The 23,363-nt window shown below is 39.6% G+C and overlaps 1 protein-coding gene across 8 annotated transcripts in view; it reads right to left on the reverse strand.

Moving 5' to 3' along the window:
• The window catches only part of BCAS3 (BCAS3 microtubule associated cell migration factor), a 292,223-nt gene that overhangs the window by 239,139 nt on the left and 29,721 nt on the right, over window positions 1-23,363 (reverse strand). For all 8 annotated transcript variants that reach the window (XM_065732043.1, XM_065732036.1, XM_065732037.1 and 5 more), the window contains 2 exons: window positions 12,480-12,587; window positions 9,808-9,884 (listed from right to left, as the gene is read on the reverse strand). In XM_065732043.1, coding sequence (XP_065588115.1) covers window positions 9,808-9,884; window positions 12,480-12,587 — 185 coding nt within the window. The remainder of the gene's footprint in view (window positions 1-9,807; window positions 9,885-12,479; window positions 12,588-23,363) is intronic.

Below are 23,363 nucleotides of genomic sequence, written 5' to 3' on the forward strand. Positions count from 1 at the left end.
TTTACTTATTGCCAAGAAAACAAAAAGTCTAAACAGAAACCTTTCAATTGCTAATATCACCCAGTAAATGCTCGCATTTTTGTTCTGGAAGATAAGACTGCGGTTAGATGAGCTATTTTGAATAGTTAATTATGTGTAAATACCAGTTTTTCCTTATGCTTGCATTTTTTTATGTCGTTTTGATACAGTGCGGAGAGGGGGATATTTAAAGGATTGACTCTATCCATTCTGTACCTTCACATCTTAATTAATTTTACTTCTTTTACTTGTTTCAATTGATCAGTGCTTTCAGTTAACTTCCAAGCTCCTCTAGATTTTTGTGGTGTAAAACAAAGCACTGTACTTTGGTTTTGTTTTTGATAATTCTACATACAAGCCCTTAACCTCCCAACAGACTTCTACACGTGTTTAACCTTACACAATGGATTTGTCATTCCTTTAAAATCAGTGGCAAAGTTTCTGTCGTTCATCTGCTTTTTATTAGCCATGTTTTCATTACAAATAGATAAATACATATGCATAAAATGAAAATAAAATGCACAACAACCGGGAGTACCACACTATTAACAACTACAATTAAAAGTAGAAAATTTAAAATCACTGAAAACAATTAGATAACTGCTGAACATGAATTAAAAGCTTAGGTAATCCACAACTCGAAGCAGCACAGTGACCCTCATCCCAATTTCTATGACTGTCCTGTTTCCAAGTCCTGTTTTCCCTCCATTTTTTTCATCATTTTAGATGCAGCTCTCCAGGGCTGCTGTCCCTAGGCCCCACACAGCCCATGTTCAGCACCCGGCCCCACTGCTGGGCTCAACCTCCACACTCAGCCCCACAACCAAGGCACGGCACTGCGTGCCCCCAGCAGGCTGACTTCAGGGGCTGCTCTGCCAAGGTAGGAGGCTGAAAGTTCACAAACCGCAGTTGCAGAGATGAAACCACAAACCTGTTTACTGATTAGGGTCCTGATAGTGGGATTTGAGCTCAAGTGTTCCAGCTTCAGCTGGTAAATAAAGGCCTTCAGCCTCGTGCACAGTGCCATCTGCTACACCTAACTCTGTGGCATCACACTGCAGAACAATGAGACAGGTGTGCTGGGGTGGTGCTACCTAAGGTGTGCACTTACAGTTAGAGAAAGGAACCTGATAAAACTGAAAGATGTTTGATGGCACTTCACTGTGCACATGCAGAAACAGTTTTTCTACCGCTCGTGCTAAGACAAACAGCTCCTTATCTCCACTTTTTAAAGCAGAGTGGTGAGGGGATTGCAAAATTCGGAAGATCACAGCAAGCTATTTCAAAGGTCATAAAGCAAGAGAAGGGAAAAGCAGCAATTCATCGAATTACATCAATCTCAGGCCAGGAAAGCAAAACCAAGCGAGTGTTTTGTAAGGCCTTATCGCTGCCTTGATCTCAGGAAGGAAAACGAACTCTGAAGAGATGATGCCACAATTGTTATTGCATTCCAGAAGTGCATAAAATGTGGGTAGCCAGAGACTCTTAAGGAACAAAGAAAGCAAAAAAAGGTTGTAAATACAACCCTAGGTTGTAAATACAAACGTGTTCTTCCGATGACATTATAGATCATGACCAGTAAGGCTTTAATGCCAACTTCTGCTTTAGCAGTTCTTGTCTGAGCCAGTAAAGATGTTCAGGCTCCTCAAATTCTATTTATTTTTCTCCCTTTTTATGTATAAAATACACCATCAAAAGCTGTCAGATGGAAACTTTTCATGATAGAAATCTCTACAGAGATTTTAGCATCAGACTCTTGCATTTCCCAAGCTCTGCAAGCACCTCGCAATGTCCTTGCAGCAGAAAACCAAAGGGTATCACTCATCAGATGCCTCTTAATGACAAATGCAAGCAGTGCAACAACTCCTAACATTTTAAGAAGAAACTTCCTTCTTGGGACAGGGAGCTGGTCTCAATTACTGCAGCGAGCTGAAGTAATTGAAGAACTACAAAACAGCATTCTTCTTCAAATTCAAAATTAATCAAATACAAAAAGCAGTTATCTTAAAAAAAAAAAAAAAAAAAAAGTCTGTTTTCACCAAACCTATCGTAGGTGGTTTGTTCCACAAACTGGATTTGGTCAATTAGATACAGCTCCACAAATCAGCCAATTCTAATAATATCCTCTGTAGAGGTCAACAATTCAACTCAGTACTAAACTCTTCTCTCTGATACAAAAAAAAAAAAAACAGAGTTAAAAAAAAGAGCTATTTCCTCCTTTTCTTTTCTTTGCAAATCTATGCATTTTGGAAACATGCTGCAGTACAAGGATAAACAAAGGGTTATACTTTATGGGAAGGAAAAGCAAATTGTTTTTCTGCTTTCCAAAAAAACAGCTGCAGTCAGCAGAACATCATCTACCAGGCAAATGAAAAGACAGACACAGCGTGACCTACCCAGCTCGGCTGCCCAATCCCTGCAAGCCCAGCTCTCTTAAAGATTAACTTCTATTTCTACTAAACTCCAAAACAACTGAGGAAAAATCCATTCTAAGCAACAACAGCAGCAATTTTAGCATGTTTACAATAAGAATGAACATAATGAGAATGCAGAACTAACTGTCAAGAAGACCAAAGTTTCCAAGTTTTAATGACAGTATGGAGAGGTCATCCAAGAAAAGATCACGATGGGAAAGTCCTTCCAAAAGTACAGCAAATCAAGCAAGTACTAAAAAACACGAGAGCTTACAGTGAGCCTTACTGGGACTATCACCCATGGAAACATAGGAAAAACTGTCGGAGATGCTTTAAAATGCTTTTAAGTACACAATTATCCTCTCTGTCTGTGCAGTGTAAGAATGCACACAGGAAAAAACACACTCCTTAAAGCTGTGAAATGGCAAAACTAGGAACTCTTCTGAAAGTCTGAATGAATCCAAGCACAGGCTCTGCTGTGGCCTCAACAAGCCCCTGAGCCCAGCAGCTCCAGCACTGTGTCCCCATGTGGGGACAGATGGGGCAGTGCCCTGGAGTCTCCTGCTCCAGGCCATCGTCTTCCAGGTCTGACCTACAGCAACGTGGTACCACAGGTTGACTCTTCAACACCTCAACTTTTCTGTTGAGAGAAATTTTAGTATGAAAGATGCATAGTTTGTGATTCACTGGAATCGGAGATTCCAAGCTTTCTTCCCATTGTGCTGTATTTATGTATTTGTTTTTACTGATGACACAGGAATTCTAGAAACTACTTCGGGTTCTCCAAAGAGCTATTCAAACGTTTGCTTAACGAGTGACCAAAATGAAGGCACGTTGATCTTCCACTATTTTTCAATTACTTTCATTCCAATCTCTGCCACTCTTTGGAGATTCATACCTCTACGCCCATCATCAACAAAACCACCTCATCTTCTCAAGATGAAAATTCACACAAATACCCAATTCTCTCATTCTGGATATTTCCACCGCTCTATGCTCCTACATGAACTAAAACTCCAGTCCCTTTCTTAAATTGTTTCCAAAAAGACTTATCTCCAAGCTTCAATAACATTCGTGTGAATACAGAGACAGCAGCCAAGAAGAGAAAAGCAACACATTCCTCTCCCCCTCTTGCTTTTAAACAAACAGCGTGTTGGGAAACACTGCTAGGAGGAACAGGGCCATTGTACAGTCACGTCAGCCATAACAGAGATTAAGGCAATGAATGACAAAAACGTCTCTATTAAAGTCAGCTCTCCATCAAGCTGCACAGGTTTTCCACGGGGAAAAAAAAAAAGCTTACAAAAAGATATAGAAATAAAATCCCAGTAGGAGATGCAGAGGTGGGACTGAATGCTGTGAGGATTTCTGACAGCCATAAAAACTCAACGGTTTGAACTGCACATGCAAGCAAACATTCCGTGGAATCCCCCAGGCAATCGTGTGCCTCCAGCAGCTCCCTTCTCCACGAGACTTCGAGGAATAGCACCACGGGATGCAGCAGTACCTTCACAGGCACCGTGCATCCCGAAGCACAGATGTGCATGCCACACTCAAAAAGATGCTGCACGTAAACCAAATCTAACACAACCAACACAGCCTGCTGGAAAAGACGCCCCTGCAGGCAGACTACTGCCACAGTTCAGGCTGCAGCATTCCTGCCCGGTCCCTCTGCTGCAACATCCTGCACTGCCTGAGCAGTCCTAAATGAAGAGTGAAGGCAGCTCTGATTGCTGCAAAGCATTCAGTTTTAAATGGGTACCAGAAGGCAATGCTGCTCTCTAGAAAATTCTGACACTAAGTCAGAGCACAACTGAACAAAGTCAGAATTGGTTTTTCTTTTACCCAAGCCACATACCCGCAGCTGACCATGGCATCTTCCACAAGGTACTGCTCTATGTCCTCCTCAGATTGCATTACAGCACGTTGTGAAACACCTTGCTGTCAACTGCTGCAAATTAATGTGCAAATGAATAAAGCAAAGTGAATGAAAAAGCCAAATCAGAGGTGTTCAGAACAACAGTGCTTTTCTTCAAACACATCCCAACGTGCTCCTCTGCAGATCTATGGCTGGCTCCTTCTTACAGTACATTCTAAGGTCGCTCACTGTCTGCACCTATAGTCCTGGAGGAATACAAACACCTGTTTAAAAAACTCTCCAGCCTTTCACCTCCTTTACCTTGACTTTGCTTTTTAATAAAGACTATTTTAGTAACTTGTCCTTTTCTGCCTTCTTCTGTTTAATAGGAAAACCTATTTTCTCTAGTTTTCATTGCCTTTCTGTCCTCAGCTCTCACTGACGTCCGACGCACAGAAACACACTCATTTGTTTTGGTATCAAATGAGAATGAATCTCATGATTGCCATGCCTTCAGTGAATGTCCCACACCTTCTACTAAGAGGAATGCTGATTTTCAGTCACTGGCTGTAACCAATTAATGATGCTTTCTAGGTTGCATAAAACACACAGCAGCCTGGAGTAATGAAATTACAAAATTACTTTAAGTACTGCAGTCCAAACCAGCGAGAAAACAGATCCATGACAGAGAGCATAGAAAGGGTATTAAAAATAAATAATGGGTAGAGTGATACCCTAGTTGCAGGGGAATTGTTTATCCCAAGGAAAACAGATCATATAAGCTGTTTTATCTAATACTTTGTATTTGTTTGTGCTTTTTTTTTTCCCAGCTTCACCAAGCAAGCCAAATCTATTTGTTTATAAACTGTATAAAGTAATATTGTTTATAAGATCCTTCGGGTTCCATCTAGATGAAAGGCCCTATGTAAATGTTAGCGCTCTCACACTGTCACATACTTTCCAAAACTCTGCTATTGTTTTTGTACTTCCTTCTGTTTAAGTATCACCCATAAAAACTGAGCAAAAGAACAAACCAGCAGGATGCACCCCACTGTGAAATCATGCTTGCCATCCAAGGCCTTCATTTTTTATTTATTTTTTAATTTTTTTGAAGATTATAGTGGCATTATCATTATGAAAACTCCAAAAAATCCAAAAACCATGCCCAGGAGCAAAGCAAAAAGGCACAGCCACAAATGTTCCCTTCATTGCTACCATCGCCCTTTGCAGGGGAACACTCAGATCCACTTCATGTTCACAACAGCCTCAGTCCTGCAGCACCTATATACAAACACACATCTGTGTGCATGTGTGTGGATGTGTATAAGATACAACTCACAGGAACGTGCTTGGCTTCTCTTCACTGATCAAAAAAACATTGTGAAACAGGAGCTTTCTTCCCACCTGCTTCAGGACTTTCGATCTGCACTGAAGAGCCTCCCTCCCCAGACCCAGGAATCCTATCAATTATTATACCATGTGGGATGTCCAGGATAAATGCCACTTACTGATCACAGTTGAGGAGGGAATTGTGCATTCCTCAAGAAGTTCTGTTTGTAACTCCTCAGGCATTAAACCTTCTCATGAGACCTCCACTGTTTTTACTTCAAAGCAAAGAGAGCAAACTGCTCCCTGCGTGCCTATCAGGGGAAAGGAATTCTAGCAAAGCGAACAAAAACGTTCATAAAAAAAAGCCAAGATGATTTCCAGATCAGACCTGTGACAAACTGAAAACAATGTACTATTTCTTGTGAGTGAACATCAACGAAAGTAGGAACAGTACATCCAAACTGCAGAATGGAGTATCACTTTTCTCCTCATTTTGAGGGGTGCAGGTAGGGCGCATTTAATATAGACCAAATAAGTTTAGCTTGTGGCCACACAAATCTTTTGAGACTTTACATACAAGAAAGTACTCTGACTAAAATCTAGAAAATTACCTCTTAAGGCTCTAGCTGTACAGCATCAATAGAAATGTGGTGCCAGCTAATGGCTGCAATAACTGTCTTCATCCCTGGAGAATAATGGATGGAGAATATATCAATAGGAGGAGTGGAAGGGCCAGAGAAACTGAGCAGGCTCTCGTTATCGGACACAAAGATGATGCCACATGCATGATGTTATCTGTGATAATCCTTACTTAGGGCCCAGGGGGTGGGAAGGATATCTGTTATAGAGCATCCATCAGGCCATATTTATAATCATCAACGTTCCACTAAGTAAGCATTTTTGGAAGAGGGTTGTGGGAGCACTGATGTAATAGAAATCAATGAAACTCAGCTTTTCTGCATCTGTTCTTTAGAGCAAAGTAGGAAGAAGAGCTTGTACATCACTTTTGTCTCTGACTGTTCAATCATAGAGTGCTCAGAAAAAGACTGAAGGAAATCTTACATGAACTTTTAACCACTTACAAATCTGTTTTCCACACCTTGACATTCACAACTACCAAAGGAAAATGCATTCTTATTATAGGCATCAAATGAATTTTTGATGCTTGGCCACATGAGCACTTAAAACAGTGCAGGTTACAAAACTGCTGTTTGGCTTTATCCACCCCTCCATGCAAATCTTTTCTTAATGAAACAGAGCTGGACCCAATTGTAGGCACAGCAGCACGGAGTGCCATAGGAAAGCACTGCCACGAGCCCTCTGCAGACTGAAACTACTCCTTTCCTTCCTTGGCAAGTTAAAAGAAGACGACCTCAAGGTATATGGGAGGACATCCTGGCCTTTTTCTATGAACACCCACAGGAGGTTTTCCAATCAAGTTTAAGCAACTGTCTTTAACTCAAAACACCAAGACTGGAGCACCTGTACGCTGATAGTGCTTACAAGGCTCTGCTGGCTGGCTGCCATTCCAGCAATCAGTACTTTTCCATCTAATCAGAAGAAAAAAAAATAAAAGATTATGACTGTATCAGATTTGCTCAGTTGGATCTGAAAACTCACAAAACACGGGAGTTAAACATTCCAACAGCAGCACGAACTTGACCATGTTCTACATCCTGAATATTTTATGGTATATTTATTACAACAATATATTAAGCTACACATTTAACCACAAAAACAAAAACAGAGAGACAAATACTATTCATGTGCAACACAGCTGCATTAGCATTGCTGAGGAACATAAAACTTCAAAATTCCTGACACTGTTTTTAACTGTACATTCTGCATTTAATTTCTATGTATAAATAGTCAACAAAACGGGCAAAAGCTTCTGCTTAGTTATGTTTGCATTGTTGCTGTCTGCATGAGGTTCCAGAGCTCCCACGATACTCAACTGATACGAATGGAAGATGTGATTTGCCCGTCATCACTAAGTCCTCTTTTAAAAACATTTTCTTTTTCCACACAGTAGTTTACACAGTAAAAGAAACATCTTGAAAGGCCTACTGATCCCATTTTAACATTTTTGACCTCCTAAGCCATCACTTCTGACCAAAAGCTGTCAGCTAACACAGCTGAGCATCATCCCCATGAAGATGAATCCTCTGGCAGGGCTGTGGTGCACTGGGACAGCCCCAGGGGAGGAGACCAACCCTTCTGCAGGGATGGAGACCAGGAGGCCTACAAGAGCCTTTGCGATTTCTCCTTCTCCAATTTAAACTGATACTGCCTTTTTTTCCATACTAAAAGAAAAAAAAATAAATAAACCACAATGACAAAAAGTAGCTGCTGGCTACTTGGCTGACAGTCAGAAACCAAAGCAGCACACTAGGTAGCGCATTCATACCAAATTTCAAACACATCAGAGTAACTTAAGCCTTAAAAGATGTATTCCTAAGTCGATGAGATTTCAGCACATTCAAAATCTGAAAATTTCAGACCAAAGCTTTACTGCAGCCTTCAACACGCCACAGCACAGCACCTGTTTGAAGGCACAAGCTGCTAAGTGCCACAACAAAGCCTCCAAACCCTCAGCACACATTGGCACCAGCCCCAGCTCCAGAAATGGAACAGCATGCATTGCCCAGTGCCACCTGGGCACAGGTGGGCAGCAGTGAGCACAGGAAGGGCTCTGTCCCCACAGGAATAGGGCAGAATGTGGGTGCACATGGAGCCCATAGCAGGGAGAAAAGTTGGGGATATCCCGGGCTTCTCATAATACAAACAGCACAACTGGAGAAATGCAGCATGAGCTGTGACATCTCAGAGCTGAGATTTTCATATCAGAGCTGCAAATCTTCCTTTTATCTTCTTCAAATTACTCAACAGAAATGCATGACAGAATCCAAAGTCACAGTGAGGAATAGGATATCCCTGATCCTGAAAATACAGTTAAATGAGTTCATTTTTTAAATCATATTGATTTTTGTGTTTTTTTTTTTTTCTTTTACCAGCAACTTCCATTAAAAAAGCATAAGAATTGTTAAAACACACATTTAATCTAGTTGTGGTTGTCAGTTTTCTGTTTCTATTTTTATTTTTTTACCTGCAACAAAGCAAAGCTTGTACTCTGCTGCTCTTTGGTGGAATAAAAAAAAAGGAGCAAGGAATGGAGGAAAACACAAGTCCCTTCCCATCTGACTCTGCACTGAATCCAAGCAGATTCTTATGCATCTTACATCCACGTATAGGAAGAAACTGACACCTATTGGCAACTTTAATATTACTGCATAACGGTGCTCCAAACTATTACAGAAAAGAGCTTCTTGCAACCGTGTCTTCCTCGACACACATGGATTACACAGAAAGATAATTGAGAACTTTTCTATTTGTAACTGAAAATACACCCAGGAAATTTCAAGTTTCCTTTTGAACAGTAAAAATATCAATTCTCCCAAACTAAATTATCTTTAATAACCTGCACATTTTAAGTGGCAATTCTAACTGATAAATGCTAGCACTATCTACGTAGATTAAATGTTAATTTTTTTCTGCAGTGAATACTTTCTTGGTGTTCAGTACCACAAAGACACACAGTATGGGAGCAGGTAAATTACATCCTAACCTTAGCTTCATCAGCAACAGGTCAGAGAAAAAGAAGCAGAAAACATACCAGCTCTCTCTAGAAACACATTGATTACTTGGTTACAGATGCTGGGGACATTTACTGTAGAGGAATAGCTGTTGGAAAGCCTCATCTACTGCAATCAATGGCCTGCTACTGCGAGGCAAGCAATAAGCTACAGCTCAATACTGGGGTCTGAACAAACAGTTCCTTCAGGTCCAGGATATATGTACAAGCATCCACAAGCAAATAGCTACCTGTAGTTTCACTACTACAATGCTTAATACTTCAGCCACCAGTGACGTGGATGCGGGTGCATGCCAGAACCATGAGAAATTAACTACAGCAACAATACAAGCAAAATAACATGCAAAAGAGCCACAGATTCACACTGTAACACCTGCATGTTTTTTTAGGCAGCAGATTTCCTGAAACCCGGGCTGTAGCCATGGACACCTGCAGATGCTTCCAGGATTTAGACGTAGAAATTAAAAAAAAATAATAATCTGATTTATCTCATGCCACCTCTGGAGCAAAGTGACCGAACCCAACAGCGTACGTACTTGTCACAAAGAACTTCTTAGTGAAAGTGCAGCTGTCAAAGGCGGCGATTTTCTCCTGCAGGACTACGACGAGTATCCTGAAAACAAAGAAATGGAACGTGGATTTAAACATTAAATGCATCGGTTTAAAGATTCAATATCCAAATGTAATTATTTCCAAAGCATCAATATAAATTCGACTGTGATAAAGTGCCAGGTTACCAACACATGGCAGTTATTGAGGATTCTCTCTCATCCCAACCACATAACCTTCATTTCAGGAAGTACACAGATCTGATACAGAACAACACAGCGTATTTATGATATACCTTCTGCAGTAAAAGCTCCATTAGAAAGAAAGAATGGAATTGCAAGGATCCTGAATTACTTTCAATGACTCAAATAACAAATCAACAACTGGTAGAACACAAGCTAAATACGAAATAATCCCATTGCCCATCTCAATGCAAATTTATTAAACCGACATGTTTTTCTTTATTAAAAGCAGGATTTCTTTTCATAGCAAGAACATCATCACACAAAGCTGTGAGAAATTTGTGCCAGTTAGAAAAATTACAAGTGCATGTTTATGTGCTCACTTGTACACACACACACACGTTTATATTGTAAAATATCTGTTTGTCACTTGGAGAAAAACCATGACAGCTACATATGAAACAACACACTGTCTGAATGAACAAGGGCCAAAGATGTAAATTTGGAAAGTTTAGTAACTTCTCAGTACACATCCTTTGGGAAATGGCAATGCTAATCAGCCACATCTGCTACAAGCAGTACAAGCAACTCAATGAGAGGAACTGAGATACCATAAATGTAATTGACTTATGATTTTTTATTTGCTTGTCTCTTTTATTGTGGAAAGGACGCTTCTCCATCCCTTTCCAAGTTGTAAAACTCAAATTTATGTTATAAACGCTGCACATATGACTTAATTGTTTCAAACAAAATACGATTTTTCATTAAACAAAGCATTTTCCATCATCCAAAACAAAGGAGAGGAAAACAAAAGAAACCTATCAACTCTCACTCCTTCCACGAGGCTGTGAAAAAAGTTACTCAATGAATAATGGAAAGACTCTCAATGCATGTGCAACTGTAATACATATATAGAAAACCTATGTATATTTGATTGTAATATTTCCCAATCCTGTTAGATTTGTTTTCTGCTCTTTGAAGGAGTACTGTCACTCTTTATAAATGAAACCTACCTGACGGACGATTCTAGAGTATAAATGCATAAATAATAAACAGTTTTCCCTTCTTCTGCAACTCAATTTTTATTTTAAATTCAAAACTTTGGACTCCATTAGTCTATTGTATGGTTAACACACCATTAGCACTACACATGGCCACATTTAATGCATTTTCAATCTGAAATAGTGAGCTTTCTGTGGATAATAACAGAATCAGATACGTTCCAGAAAAGCAGTTACCCTGAATACAGCCACACAGCTTTGAAGCAGCTTTTCCATTTTTACCACTTAGGAAAAGAAACATTAGACCTTTTAGTTAGGAGAGACTTTGAATGATGATTTGCCTTTTGACTGTTTTTACAATTGGATTTTTCTTCTGCTAGGAGGCCAGGCTGGAAAGATTTACTATCATCACACTGTACACAAGGGAACTTTAAATTTTTCAAGGGACAGTTGCACAGATAAGTACTGAACTCCTTCTGACAGACCTTTAAAGGAGCAGAGACCAATTCCTGGCATGTAACTCACCAGCTCAACCACTGCAGTTGATCTATTTCTTGATATAATGACCCTATCCACACCCTATGGTAAGGCAATTGAGGATAACAATCACTACCATCCTTTACTTCCTTAAAGACATTTGCACCACAAAATCTCATTATGTAATTGGTTGTGGTATTAAAGGTGTTTGCTCAGCAGTACTATTCTTCTTCCAGTTTGCTTTTGCTCGACCTAATTTAAGACATTAGTGTTTAAGCTGGGCGAGAGGAAGCATCAAAGCAGCACACGTCATGGACTTGGGTCAACAAGTTCTACCAGGAATACCAAAGGGTTATCACCAATATCATCATGCAAAAGATAGACCCCAGGTTTTGTTTTTACCCCTTGTAAAAAGCAAGGCTATTCAGTTTTCTAGGTCTGAAGTTCAGAAAAATCTGATTTTGCATGGAATCAAGGTATTTAACACCTGACATTCTATCCTCCAAGCAATCTTCTGTCAGAAATTAGGTGACAATTCCAATCAAGAGATGCTTTGTTATTTTACTCAGGAACTGTTCTCCAAAGGGCACAGAGTGCACACTTCAATTTTTTTGGATGTGCAGGGAGGCAATGTATCTGGGAGAACAATGAAACACAAACAAAGCGACAGACCCTATGCTGCCAAGTGAGACACCACTAAAACGATGATCTCATCTCTCCATCTATAGGTAGAAGACACAGGATTCCAATGATTCCTGTTCATTCTCATCACAATTCAAATAAGTCTGAAAGATTTAATATGCAAAATGTTTTGCACTTCAGGGAAAGGCACTGGAGAAGCACACTGTCATACTCAAAATACTACTTGAGAAACAGCAAACAGAAGCTAAGTTCGCAGCAAAGTCAAAATAGTAAAACCAAGGAGTGCACATACCAGAAATTGCACTCATTACTGAAATCGTGCATGCTCTGACATAGATACACAGTAAACATTCTTACCTTTTATTGCAATGCAGATCATAAATAGGAGTTTTGAACTGTATAGACTTGACCATCTCTCCTGTCCGTAAAGAATAAAGGTCCACACAGCAGTAAGGGGGGCTTGTGCTAAAACGGATAAAGAAAAGTGGGATTTTAACAGAAAGAAGGAATTTTGGTGAAGTGATTTTCATACTACTTCACTGGGACAAAGCAAGCCTTCATACATTTAACAGTAAAAGCATAATGCTGCTGAACATGGGTTCAGTATAAGCCTCCTAAGTTAGGAAAGGTATGATTACAAACTGAGCTACAATGTCCACAGAAGTCAAGAACCTGTACTGTGCAACCAATTAGCAAGCACTTAGTTTCCTTTGTCCCAAACTAAACTTCGGAACATCAGATCCAACACAAAATACAAATCATTTAACAGACATGAAGTTTTTAGGCTACGTTTAAGTCATTTTAAAACTATGTCACAGAATAACACTTTCCTGAAGGGAATGCTTCATTCTGTGCAACAGCTGAGCCATACGACTATTTATTTGATAGAGATACATTGCACAGAAATTACATTACATCTCTGACGAACTTTTGTTTGAGCTATATAGATCTTTTCAACTGCTTCATGTCACTTTTATCATTTAAATGTAAATAAAACTCTAGGGCCATTTCTTAATAAAAAGGCTTGCTTTCTTTTGAGAGGGGAAAGTGCTGAGTGTTCTGATAGGGCTGAGGAAGGTAGTGGTGGAAACCATTTTACAAGCTGAGGAGAGGCTTTGATGTGGCAGTTCTTTTACATAACACCTTTTTTCCACTCCAAGAACACATTAAAATGTTGGAAATGTTGGCTTCTTCTAGGTCAACGAATACGAAGCAGCACAAATTGCCAGCTGTACAAACACACACTAAGTATTGGTAAAGGAGGGTGTTTCCCCTTGCCCCTATCTGTTTTATTTTACAGAGTTTAACACAATTCCTGACACAACGCTCACTTGTCCTTTGGATCTGCTCAAGTTGCTCAAGAATATTCTGGAGAAGAAGAGTACAATCATCAACTGCTTACCTTAAATGTCACGAGATAAAATGCTACATAAGACAAGCACACAGCAGAGAACCAGCAGACAATATAAGCAGAAAAAGACAGCAGTCAAAGAAATAATAGCAAAAATAAGTTTGACGTTCTGCCTATGGAAATTCTTCCCAAAATATACATTTTTCTAGGCACACGCTCAGGCTAATAACTGGAGGGGTGCTATTTCTTACTTTTAAACACTTCAAAGGCCCTTCAAAAACACTTTTTAAACAGTAAGGCTCGAGTTCAGTTACGCTGTGTTGGAAACTCATTGCTGCTAGAAAATACAGACAATCTCAGACAGAGTCTGTGTACAGTATATGTTTCTGACATAAGTGCATTGACTACAGAAAGAAAATTATTACTCTGATGGAAGGGTGCAAGTATAGTTATTTCAAAACCAGGAATTACATAACTTCATATAGCTAAAATTATATCTGCATAAGTTAAATCCATTATTGTTGCCATATAAGCTCATGTGGAACATAACCGCCATCTTAACTGTTCCACTTGACGTGGACATAATCAAGACTACAGTTCAAAAGCATGCATCTTCTAATACACACTGCGCCCTCAGAATCATTGGAAACAATCAATCTTGCACTCAAATGAGTAATTTTTATTACCTCATACCTCTCCTCTGGCTGCTCGTGAGAACGCTCTACCAATGCTTTTTCTAACGAGTGCTGGCTAAACACCAGCTACCTCTGAGTTCAGTGCTAATGATGAAGCAGTCATGTGGACTGGGCCAAAAGGACTCAAATTCTGCTCAGCTCCAACTCAACTCCTCCTTCCAGCAGTTATCTTTCCTTTCATTCCCTGGTACACTGCAATCTATGGTCAGAAATGGATGTGCTGGGACGCTGTCTGCTTTTTTTAAATTATTTTCTAAAATATGTATGAAGTCAAGGTCAAATGCATTTCAGAAAGCTCCTGGGACCTAACGAGGAGAAACTAATGGGAATAGACAAAAAAGAAAACCAAGAAGTCCAACATATTTAATTCTTGCCCCTATAAAGTTTGTGCTCCTGGCAGTACAGAAACCCAGCATTACCTTGAGTCTAAAGATTGCTGAGGATGCTTGTCTGAGGAAGAAAAGAGAAAGTCCCATCTTGGCCAAGGGCAAACACTTCAAAGATGGGATGGTCACAAAAAATAAATTTTTTAAAAGGACTTATCTCCTTCCAATTTCCTTCTGGTTATTAATCACATTTCCTGCACAACTTAATGGCTGTTACAAACCTCATTTGCTACAAAGCACTCTCAATTCATTAAACATGAAAACTTCACGGAAAGAACCAAATTTCAATTTATGAATTCTACTCTAAAAACTGTGCTGAGATCCACAGTTTCAAGATTTTAATCCCATCATTCACCAAACACAAATAGGAAGGATTCTCCGACACTTTAAGAAATAAATTATTCGGGGAAGGAATTAAATTTTGACTATTCCAAGAATGTGAGCCCTTTGAAGATCATCCTTTACCCTCCTTCATATCTTCCAGCTTCCAGCAAAATCAGTTCCGTATCTGTAATCCTCATTTTCCTCTTCTAGAAGATCTGAACATTCATTTACGTGTCATAGCACTTAGAGAATTGTAACAGCATCATGATTAGCCTACACTGCTCACAGTCAGTAACAAGAGCTCACCCTCCCTCCCCCATGTCAGTGATGCCAGCTCAGAGGGCTCTGTCCCTTCCCTTCCCAGACTCCAAAATGCAATGTATTCTATATTGACCCATTTTAGCTTATTAAATTAGCAGACAAATAGCACTTTGTCCTTTCTTTTCCCTCTAAAAGGAATTCTCCCCCAGGTTAGTATACCAAAAGGGCTTAGAGAAAGGTCTAACAAGCATGGAAGGAAGAAAGGAAGTAGGAGCACAGGAACTGAGCAATAAAGGATGCACAACAGTGCCACAAAAAGCTGCAGCTGGCTTGCCATCATAGAGCTTCTGCACAACACAGCTTTTTGTGATGCTTCAAAACCTCCACTGGTATCTTCATAATTCCCAATCACAATTGTATGAAACCAGAATCGTTGCATCTTGCTCTACTTCAGGAATGTAAAATGAACATTCATTTCATCAAAGGTTCATAAAGCCACGGTGTAAATGTGCCTGAAACAAGCCAGCTGATGGCCTCTGACAACAAACTACTGCTATCAAACAGGAAACAAAGCAAAGGGACCTCCAGCCAAAGAGCTGCTCTTGTGATAAGCACAAACCATCGGCGCTGCAGATTATCTTATTGGTGAGAAGAACTCTGGTCATATTTCAACGTACCCATGATGGTTATGTAAAGAGGAAAGATTAAGACAGGAATGTGACAACACTTTTTCTGTGGTCTGGTAATTACACTAAGCCTGTCACAAATAAAATTCTTGCAAATTGTTCATAATCTGAGGGAGTAAATTCCTGCTATGCATCCTTTTGTTAAATAGCTGCTTAAGGAAGAGATAACTACTTTAAAGATACTGAGCAAAAATGTCATTAATAAATTCACAGGCATGCACAGGCTCTTATATCTTGCATTACATTGTTGCAGCGCAAGGATAGAAGAAAAATAACAGATGCCTTGTACAGCTGGCACTTGACTACATCTGTTCTTATGCATCACGACATAACTATCACCTCTTCACAGCTTTGTTAGCAATGACTCACACGATTTATAAAAGCTGTGTAAAATGTTTGCATACAGAGATAAATATGCTGTACAAAACACACACACACCTTTCACACGAAGAACACGCAAGACTGGTGGAACCAAAGCAAGGCCCTAATTTTCTGCCCCTATAAAGTTTAAACACTGCCTTCCTACAAGTGGCAAATTCCCACAGAGATCTCACTGTAGAATTAAAAAAAAATAAAATCTGAGGACAAACAGTGTTTGTCTGGCATAGGTACCACTGGAGTTTTTATTCTGTCTTCAGAGATGATGAGGCCAGAACCTACAGGAAATAAGATCAAAGGAAGCATCTCCATCTCATGTCATTCTACATATACACAGCATAAGCACAGCGAGATGTACAGTGAGGTCCCTTTGGAACAATGACAAGTTAGGAGATCACAACAGATTTTAGACAGCAATGAAACTGCTAAAATAAAAGGAATAGCCTTCATTAGGAGAAGTATACATTCGTACAGCACACTGCTATAGTAATAACTCCCTATCACATGGAGTCCTTTATAAAGTCTCTGCAAATTTCTTCTAGAGAACAATTTAATTATTATTGGTAGTTAGTGTTAACAAAATGAATTCAAGTGAATTTGAAATGTAGGAAAAGATGGGATTAAAATAAATTACCAATGGTGAGATCTCACAAGAAGATCACCTGCATTAATCTAACAAATAAAGAAAAACCCACCATCTTTCAGGAGCACGACAACAGCAGGATTCAAAGCAGTATCAGTATGAAAAATAAGCTCCCAAGGCATATCACAAAAACACGTTCTAAGGACTCGTTAAGCCAAGCAATAACTGTTAATTCAAAGGCTATCCTTTGATTTCCCTTAACGAAGGAAGACGCAGCTTTCTGCAGACAATCACTACAGCATACTCTTCCTAGAATCTCTTTTTGGTAACTTGACTTCACATGATGGAATTAGGGGAAGCTTCTTTACAGATGCCGTGCACGAACTGATCCAGGCCCAAGGTACAACTGTGGAGTGCTGTGTGTTCCTCCTGCCTGCTGGAACTGCACCACACTCAGCTCCATCTTCCTCTAATTACACAAAGAATTACATTACACCTGCCTTGTTCTGCACTCTCACAGGGCACTTCCTTACTATATTTACACAGGACAAACATTATATGTATTAGCAGCAGGTTTCCTAGGGTAATGATCCCCTTTATTTCTTCTTGTTCCACAATGTATTGATGTCCCTAATCCGTACAGCAATATACAGGGTTTTCAGAAGGGGTGGAGACAAAAAAAAACCTCATCAGCATAATTACAATCTAATATATAGACAAAAAAAAAAAAATCATTGATTTAATCACCATTCCAGTTTTGATACTTACAGGTATTATCTGGCAAGCTATATCAACGACGTTCAACAAATCCCTACTTGAATTTGATGGGGTTGAGCCATGCAACTGTACAAGTTACAAGTTATATTATACTCAGCACAAGTTATTTATTGTTCTAAGTACAGTATATTTAGCAAGTTATTCAGATCAGTAAATTTAACAGCACTTGCTAAGCTGCCTTCAGACAGCAGGTCACGGGCTTCCAGTCAAAAGCAATTTGACTTCTGCCATGCAGTCATACCACAGTTACCGCGGGTTTACATAAAATTATTAATTTAAACACACGGCAATTATTCTGTCAAGATCTGTCTGTTATCTTTAAAGTTTTGTTTCACAATAGGAAAGCTCTTTTTTCATCACAGTTTTTCAAAAAGAGGTCAGGTGAATGGTTTTATTATTTTATTCTGAAGTACCATTTAATTTCTAACAACAACGCGACATTTTACTGTTTCTAAAAACACAACTTCAGGTGTACATCAGCTGCCACTCCGTGTGTCCCCCAGACACACTTTCCACTCTGATGTGGATGCTCAAGTAGCCATCAGACTGTCTTCCCCATTCTGGCACATTCTTCTTGTGATGGTTTATTCATTTCTGTTTCCTTACAGCAGTGGGAAGAGCCCACCAGTGAGACAACTCCAAGTCAGACACAGCAGTGGCTGAGATCTCCCAGGAACCTCTGCGAGCTGTGGTCAGTCACTGGTGCATCAGAGAGAGGGAAGGAAAGCAGAACAGAGCAGAGCACACAGTACGGTTACTTAATTGTGTGCTGGAAGAAGTCCTTCCTGAATCTTTACACTGGAAAGTTAAAGCACGAGATTAGATTATGATCTTTTAGTAAAATTCTTAGCATGTTGGAACCACAAAGGCAATTCTGTTCTCCCGAACGCCCCCCAGATGAAGGTTTGCTCAGATTAACAGATTTCCAGTCCTAGAAGGATCATCTTTTCTTTCTATGCCAAGTACACAATGTTTCAGAAGCTCAAATAATTTTTTAGTATTTTAGTTTTTACCAAGTAACCTAATCTTGCCTTTAAACACTGAGCAACGAGTGCTCTATCATTAAAGTAAGTTGTTCTAACATTTAGAGAAAAATATCTTTTATGAAATCACTCCTTACTTCAAGACAGAATTTGTACACATTCTGCTTTTAACCACCAGCTTTCATGTCTCTGTCAACAACATAAAAAAGCTCCTTTCATTCATTTATCTTTTCCATAAATCAGTAAGCATTCAAGGCAGTCCAGTCACTGGCTAATCTGTAGTAAAATGGAAAAGACTTTAAGCCTTATGTTGCAAGTTTGTTTACCAGCCCTGGCACATATTTGCAATGCTTCTCTGAGCTCCTCAGTACTGCAGCACTGTCATCTTCTTTCTGAAGGACATATAACAGGATGGAAATCTATTTGCAGGATTTACTGATTCCCCACAGAGAGTAAATTTATTTTCTCTGTTTCTTGTTAATGCTTTTTTTCTGTTAGTTTTGCTTTGTTTTTAATGAATCCAATGAGGTATTATTTATTCCTCACAACCCCACTGCAGAAAAAACCCCTTGCTGAGACTCTCACCATGTAGTCCTCTAAAATTCCCTGGCTTTCTGCATCACAACTTTCTATAACGAAAGCTTGAGAACTCAACTCTGTAAGTAATTTTCTTACTTGCATTCACAGCACTTGAAATTCATTCAAAATCAGGAAAAGCAGAGTAGGATTTCTGAGAAAGTGACACTTCCCAAAAATGAGTGTGTAGCAGTGAAACACAAAGCAGCACAGACATTTTAAGTGTACCACAAATTGCAAAAAGCATGGAAGCACTTATGTTTAAATAAGAAAAACCTGTACCAATCCCAGACACATGTTACTAAATCCAATCCTTTAAATACAAATGAGGAAATTATTTGATATGGCACTAAAATATTTGTGTTAAATACCGAAAGATACAAACTTCTCTTTTACATCTTCCTCAAATATTTTGATCAAATCCATCAGTCTAGAATAAAATTTCCACCCTCCTCTCACCTCACCGTCTTTGTGGTCTCACCAAAATACAAGACAAATATTTTCAGAAAGTCATCACTTCTGAAGAGAACGTTTTGTTTGAGGTACACTACGAGTCTCACCTCAAGGAGCAAGAAAATAAGACACCAAAAGAAAAACAGATTGGTTACCCGTGCATGAAAAGAAGGAAAATGCAGCTTATGTGGTTGTGCCAAAATGACCACTAGGCAAAATGCAGTACAGCCATCTGTCCACATACAATATGCAAGTAAACTCCTGCTTTTTTGAACAAAGGAAATAGCTAAGGGTAAATCAGCGTGCCTCGGATAGCATGCAGTGCTGCATCAGGACACAAAGTCAGGTCCACTATTTCACCGATACAATTCTTAAAGAAGTTGAACTCCATTAAACAATAAAAATTTTAACCAAAAGTCTCTGCTGTAATCAATATTATCCAAAGACTTAATGGCAATGGTGCATCAATACAAGATCACTGCAAAGCCATTAAATTCTTTGCCTTATTTTTCATGTCTACCCTTGTGCATATGTTCCCATTGGCAACTGATTCCAAAATGTTCTACACTGGTCTGCACACTTTGTTCTATTCAAGGGCACCCACACAATCAGCTAAGTTTTTATCAATTTAATTAAGGAGCTATGGCAAAAGATACCTAGGCTTAGCTAAAGCGTGTACTTTTGGAAGAGATTTAAGGACAATTAAAAAAAAAAACATGCCATTGTTTATATCTATATTCTTTATATGGCTAATCAAAGTAATGAACCAACTTGATATTTGGAATTCATTACTTTGAAGGAGGGGAAAAAGTTATTTTATCTACACATATTTCAGTGTGTTCTTTTACAGAAGGTTAAAAGCATCACTTTCTTCCATCAGATGCCTTTCCTTATAAAGAAAAAAAAATAATAATAATCCTATTTTCTGTTAGATTTTGAGCTGGCTTCTTTCCCACTGTTTTATCAGCATCCATCAGTTCTCCAGAAGCTGGTGTTTGCTGCTGGACACACAGCCCCTGCAAAGCTGCTCTAATTACCACCCCAGAATCAGCTGTCAAGTGCTGCTCCTAAGTGGCCAGGCCAGTGCCCCCCCACAGGAGATCAAGTGCACCCACTTACCGTAGGAACGGAGCATAATGTGCACACCACACACATGCACCACGAGCAGCATTTATCACAGAGGCACAAACACACAAAGCACTTCACAAAAACACACAGCAAGAGAAGTCCCCACTTCTTCTTATCCCGACCAAAGCTTTTACATAAAACAAGTGCCCACGTAGAAGATACTTGAGCTTTTTTCCAAACAAAAGACTGATGGCTGTAGGCAGATCTGCCACTCCATAAATAAACTCTGCACAGTCATTAACAGAAAATAAACCAATACAGAGATTAATTGTTCCTAACATTTTGCATGATGTTGAAAGATCAAAACGAGTATAATTATGATTAAGACACATTTTGGAGGACTAAGAGCAGTATTTACCTCAACAGAAAATGTATTAAAAAAGTATTCATAGACAATATAATACAGTAATGTTATTTGAATAGCTATTACTCTGAACCTCGTGTGTAAGCATTTAAGGGATATCCATTCATGATGTTTTCTTGTACAATGACTGAAAACAGAGATACCAGGACACACCTACCACCCTTTTCCTACAAGGCCTCGTATCGAGCCAAGGGTGAAGGAAGCTCTCTCAGTATATGGTTTGAGCAGCAGGGAGCTCTAAGCTGGTTTGGAGTTGGACACTGACAGGAGTCAGCCTCTACAGCAACATATCTTCTGGTCCCTAATGCTTACCAAAGCTCTGGCAGAAGAAAAGATGCTCTAAACACTTGTCATGCAGGATAGCAAAACAGATTCTGTTATTGAGAGAGCTGACAACTCTGCATTAGGTAAGAAGATCAAAATGTTCATTTCAACAGAGTGAAAAAACCAAAGGGCAGTGCAGGCAGGCATTTCCCAACTAGCTGTGCATGCTGCTGACACAAAGAAGTTACTGATACCATATAATCACGTACCATAGTTCATAAGACAGGCAAAACCCATGACCAAATACAGAATAACAACTTGTTTCCACTTGTGGGGTACTGTGAAGGAAGAACCCACAAAGGCAGATCTCCTTGAGAGTCACAGAACAAATTGAACTTTTGAGGTCATGGATTTTTTCAGCTCTGTTCAACAACCACTATGTCCATTTTTGTCCAACCAACCCAATAGCTTGGCCTTAGCTTCTATGGTGTCAGTCTGCCTGCGCAGCAACAAAAAGAGGAAAATTTAAGGCCTAGTTTTCTCAGCAAGTTGGTATTATCACAACAGATACTATAAGAACAGCACCCTTCGTTCAGGGAGAAAAGCAAAAGGGAAGTGAGGCCTTCAAAGCACCGACAGGCCTGGCAACCTCCAGCTCACCCTTCAGTCACAGCAGCAGATGCTCTTCCCACATTCTGCTTTACCAACAGCACGTAGCACGCCTTTCCTGCCACGCTGCCTGCCCATCACAGCATTACTCGTTCTCATCACTGGAAGACACTTTCTAGATGCATCCTGTTTTGTGTTTTCTTTTTTCCAATTCCAAAATAGATGAAGCTGCACAAAGCCAACCAACAGCCTACAACCTACCTTCATGTAGAGCAGCACGTTGCGTTACACTGCTTCAGTCCACAGCATGTGGCATGCCTGTCACTGAAGTGTAAAATATAGCACAAGCTGGCTTCTCAGCTGCAGCACGCTTTTGCAGAGAGACTGGAGTGTGACACACTTTCCACTTCAATGAGACATACCACATGTTACAAAATATAGCTGTCCCATCGCATTTTGAGTTAGTTAATACAGGGAGATAAGCAGCATCTCAAGAGATTTGTTTATCAAAAGGCTCATTTGACCATAGCTATCACTGAGGAAATGTACATCTGGAGCTCCACTTTTCTGAGCAGGGTCGGTTTTTCTGGTATATTCTGAACCAGATTTTGTTCTGCTGTGTAAATCAGACAGTCCTTCCACACACAAGTGATGAGCTTGCCCTGGCTACCCTCGATCGTTCTATCAGCATATGCTTAACTCAAAAAATTTCTGTGAATCTTGAAAAGCACGAGCAAAGATTAACTTCTGAGCAGAATACATCTGCGTTTCTGTCATACCTCTATCAAAGATTAACATCTCTATGAACAGCTGATCAAGCTCAAATTCCAGGAGACGTGTTTCCTCCAAAAGTGAGGAATGAAATAAATGTAGGAGTTGTCTTGTCCTCCTTTTCCTTACTGTCAAACGAAGCAGAGTTCACCACTGAAATAAAGGTACGCAATCTGTGTTGCAATAAACACCAAATTGATTTTCAAGTTTGCACAAGATGGACAGAAACCAAAAATGTAGAAACTTCTTGCATATCAAGAGACAGCCACATGCCACAGCTTAATAGAAAAGAATCAAATTTCTGAAAGCAGAACACGGAGTGAACTGATGCTGAAATATCTCAGCTACAGCCAACTTTCACCAAGCAAGCTGAGATGCCAAACAGAGCACTTTGTAAGTGGAGCTACTCACAGCTCCAGCCAGCTCTAGATTTTATGGATGGAGAAAGAGTGTAAAAAACCAAATCTGCGCCCAAGTTTGTTGGGTTTTTTTTATTCCTTAGTCTGATTATTTACTGCATTATTTTATTGGCAGTACCTTCTGATCAATGGCCATGGGAAAGCTGGGGTAGAATTCTTTATCAGGGAGTGTAGAGATAAGACAACGAGTAATGGATCTGAACTAAAAGAGAAGAGATTTAGATCAGATACAA

Source organism: Cyrtonyx montezumae, unplaced genomic scaffold, assembly GCF_038088225.1.
Source record: "Cyrtonyx montezumae isolate F1298 unplaced genomic scaffold, pur_monq_1.0 scaffold_15, whole genome shotgun sequence".
NCBI classification, from domain to species: domain Eukaryota; kingdom Metazoa; phylum Chordata; class Aves; order Galliformes; family Odontophoridae; genus Cyrtonyx; species Cyrtonyx montezumae.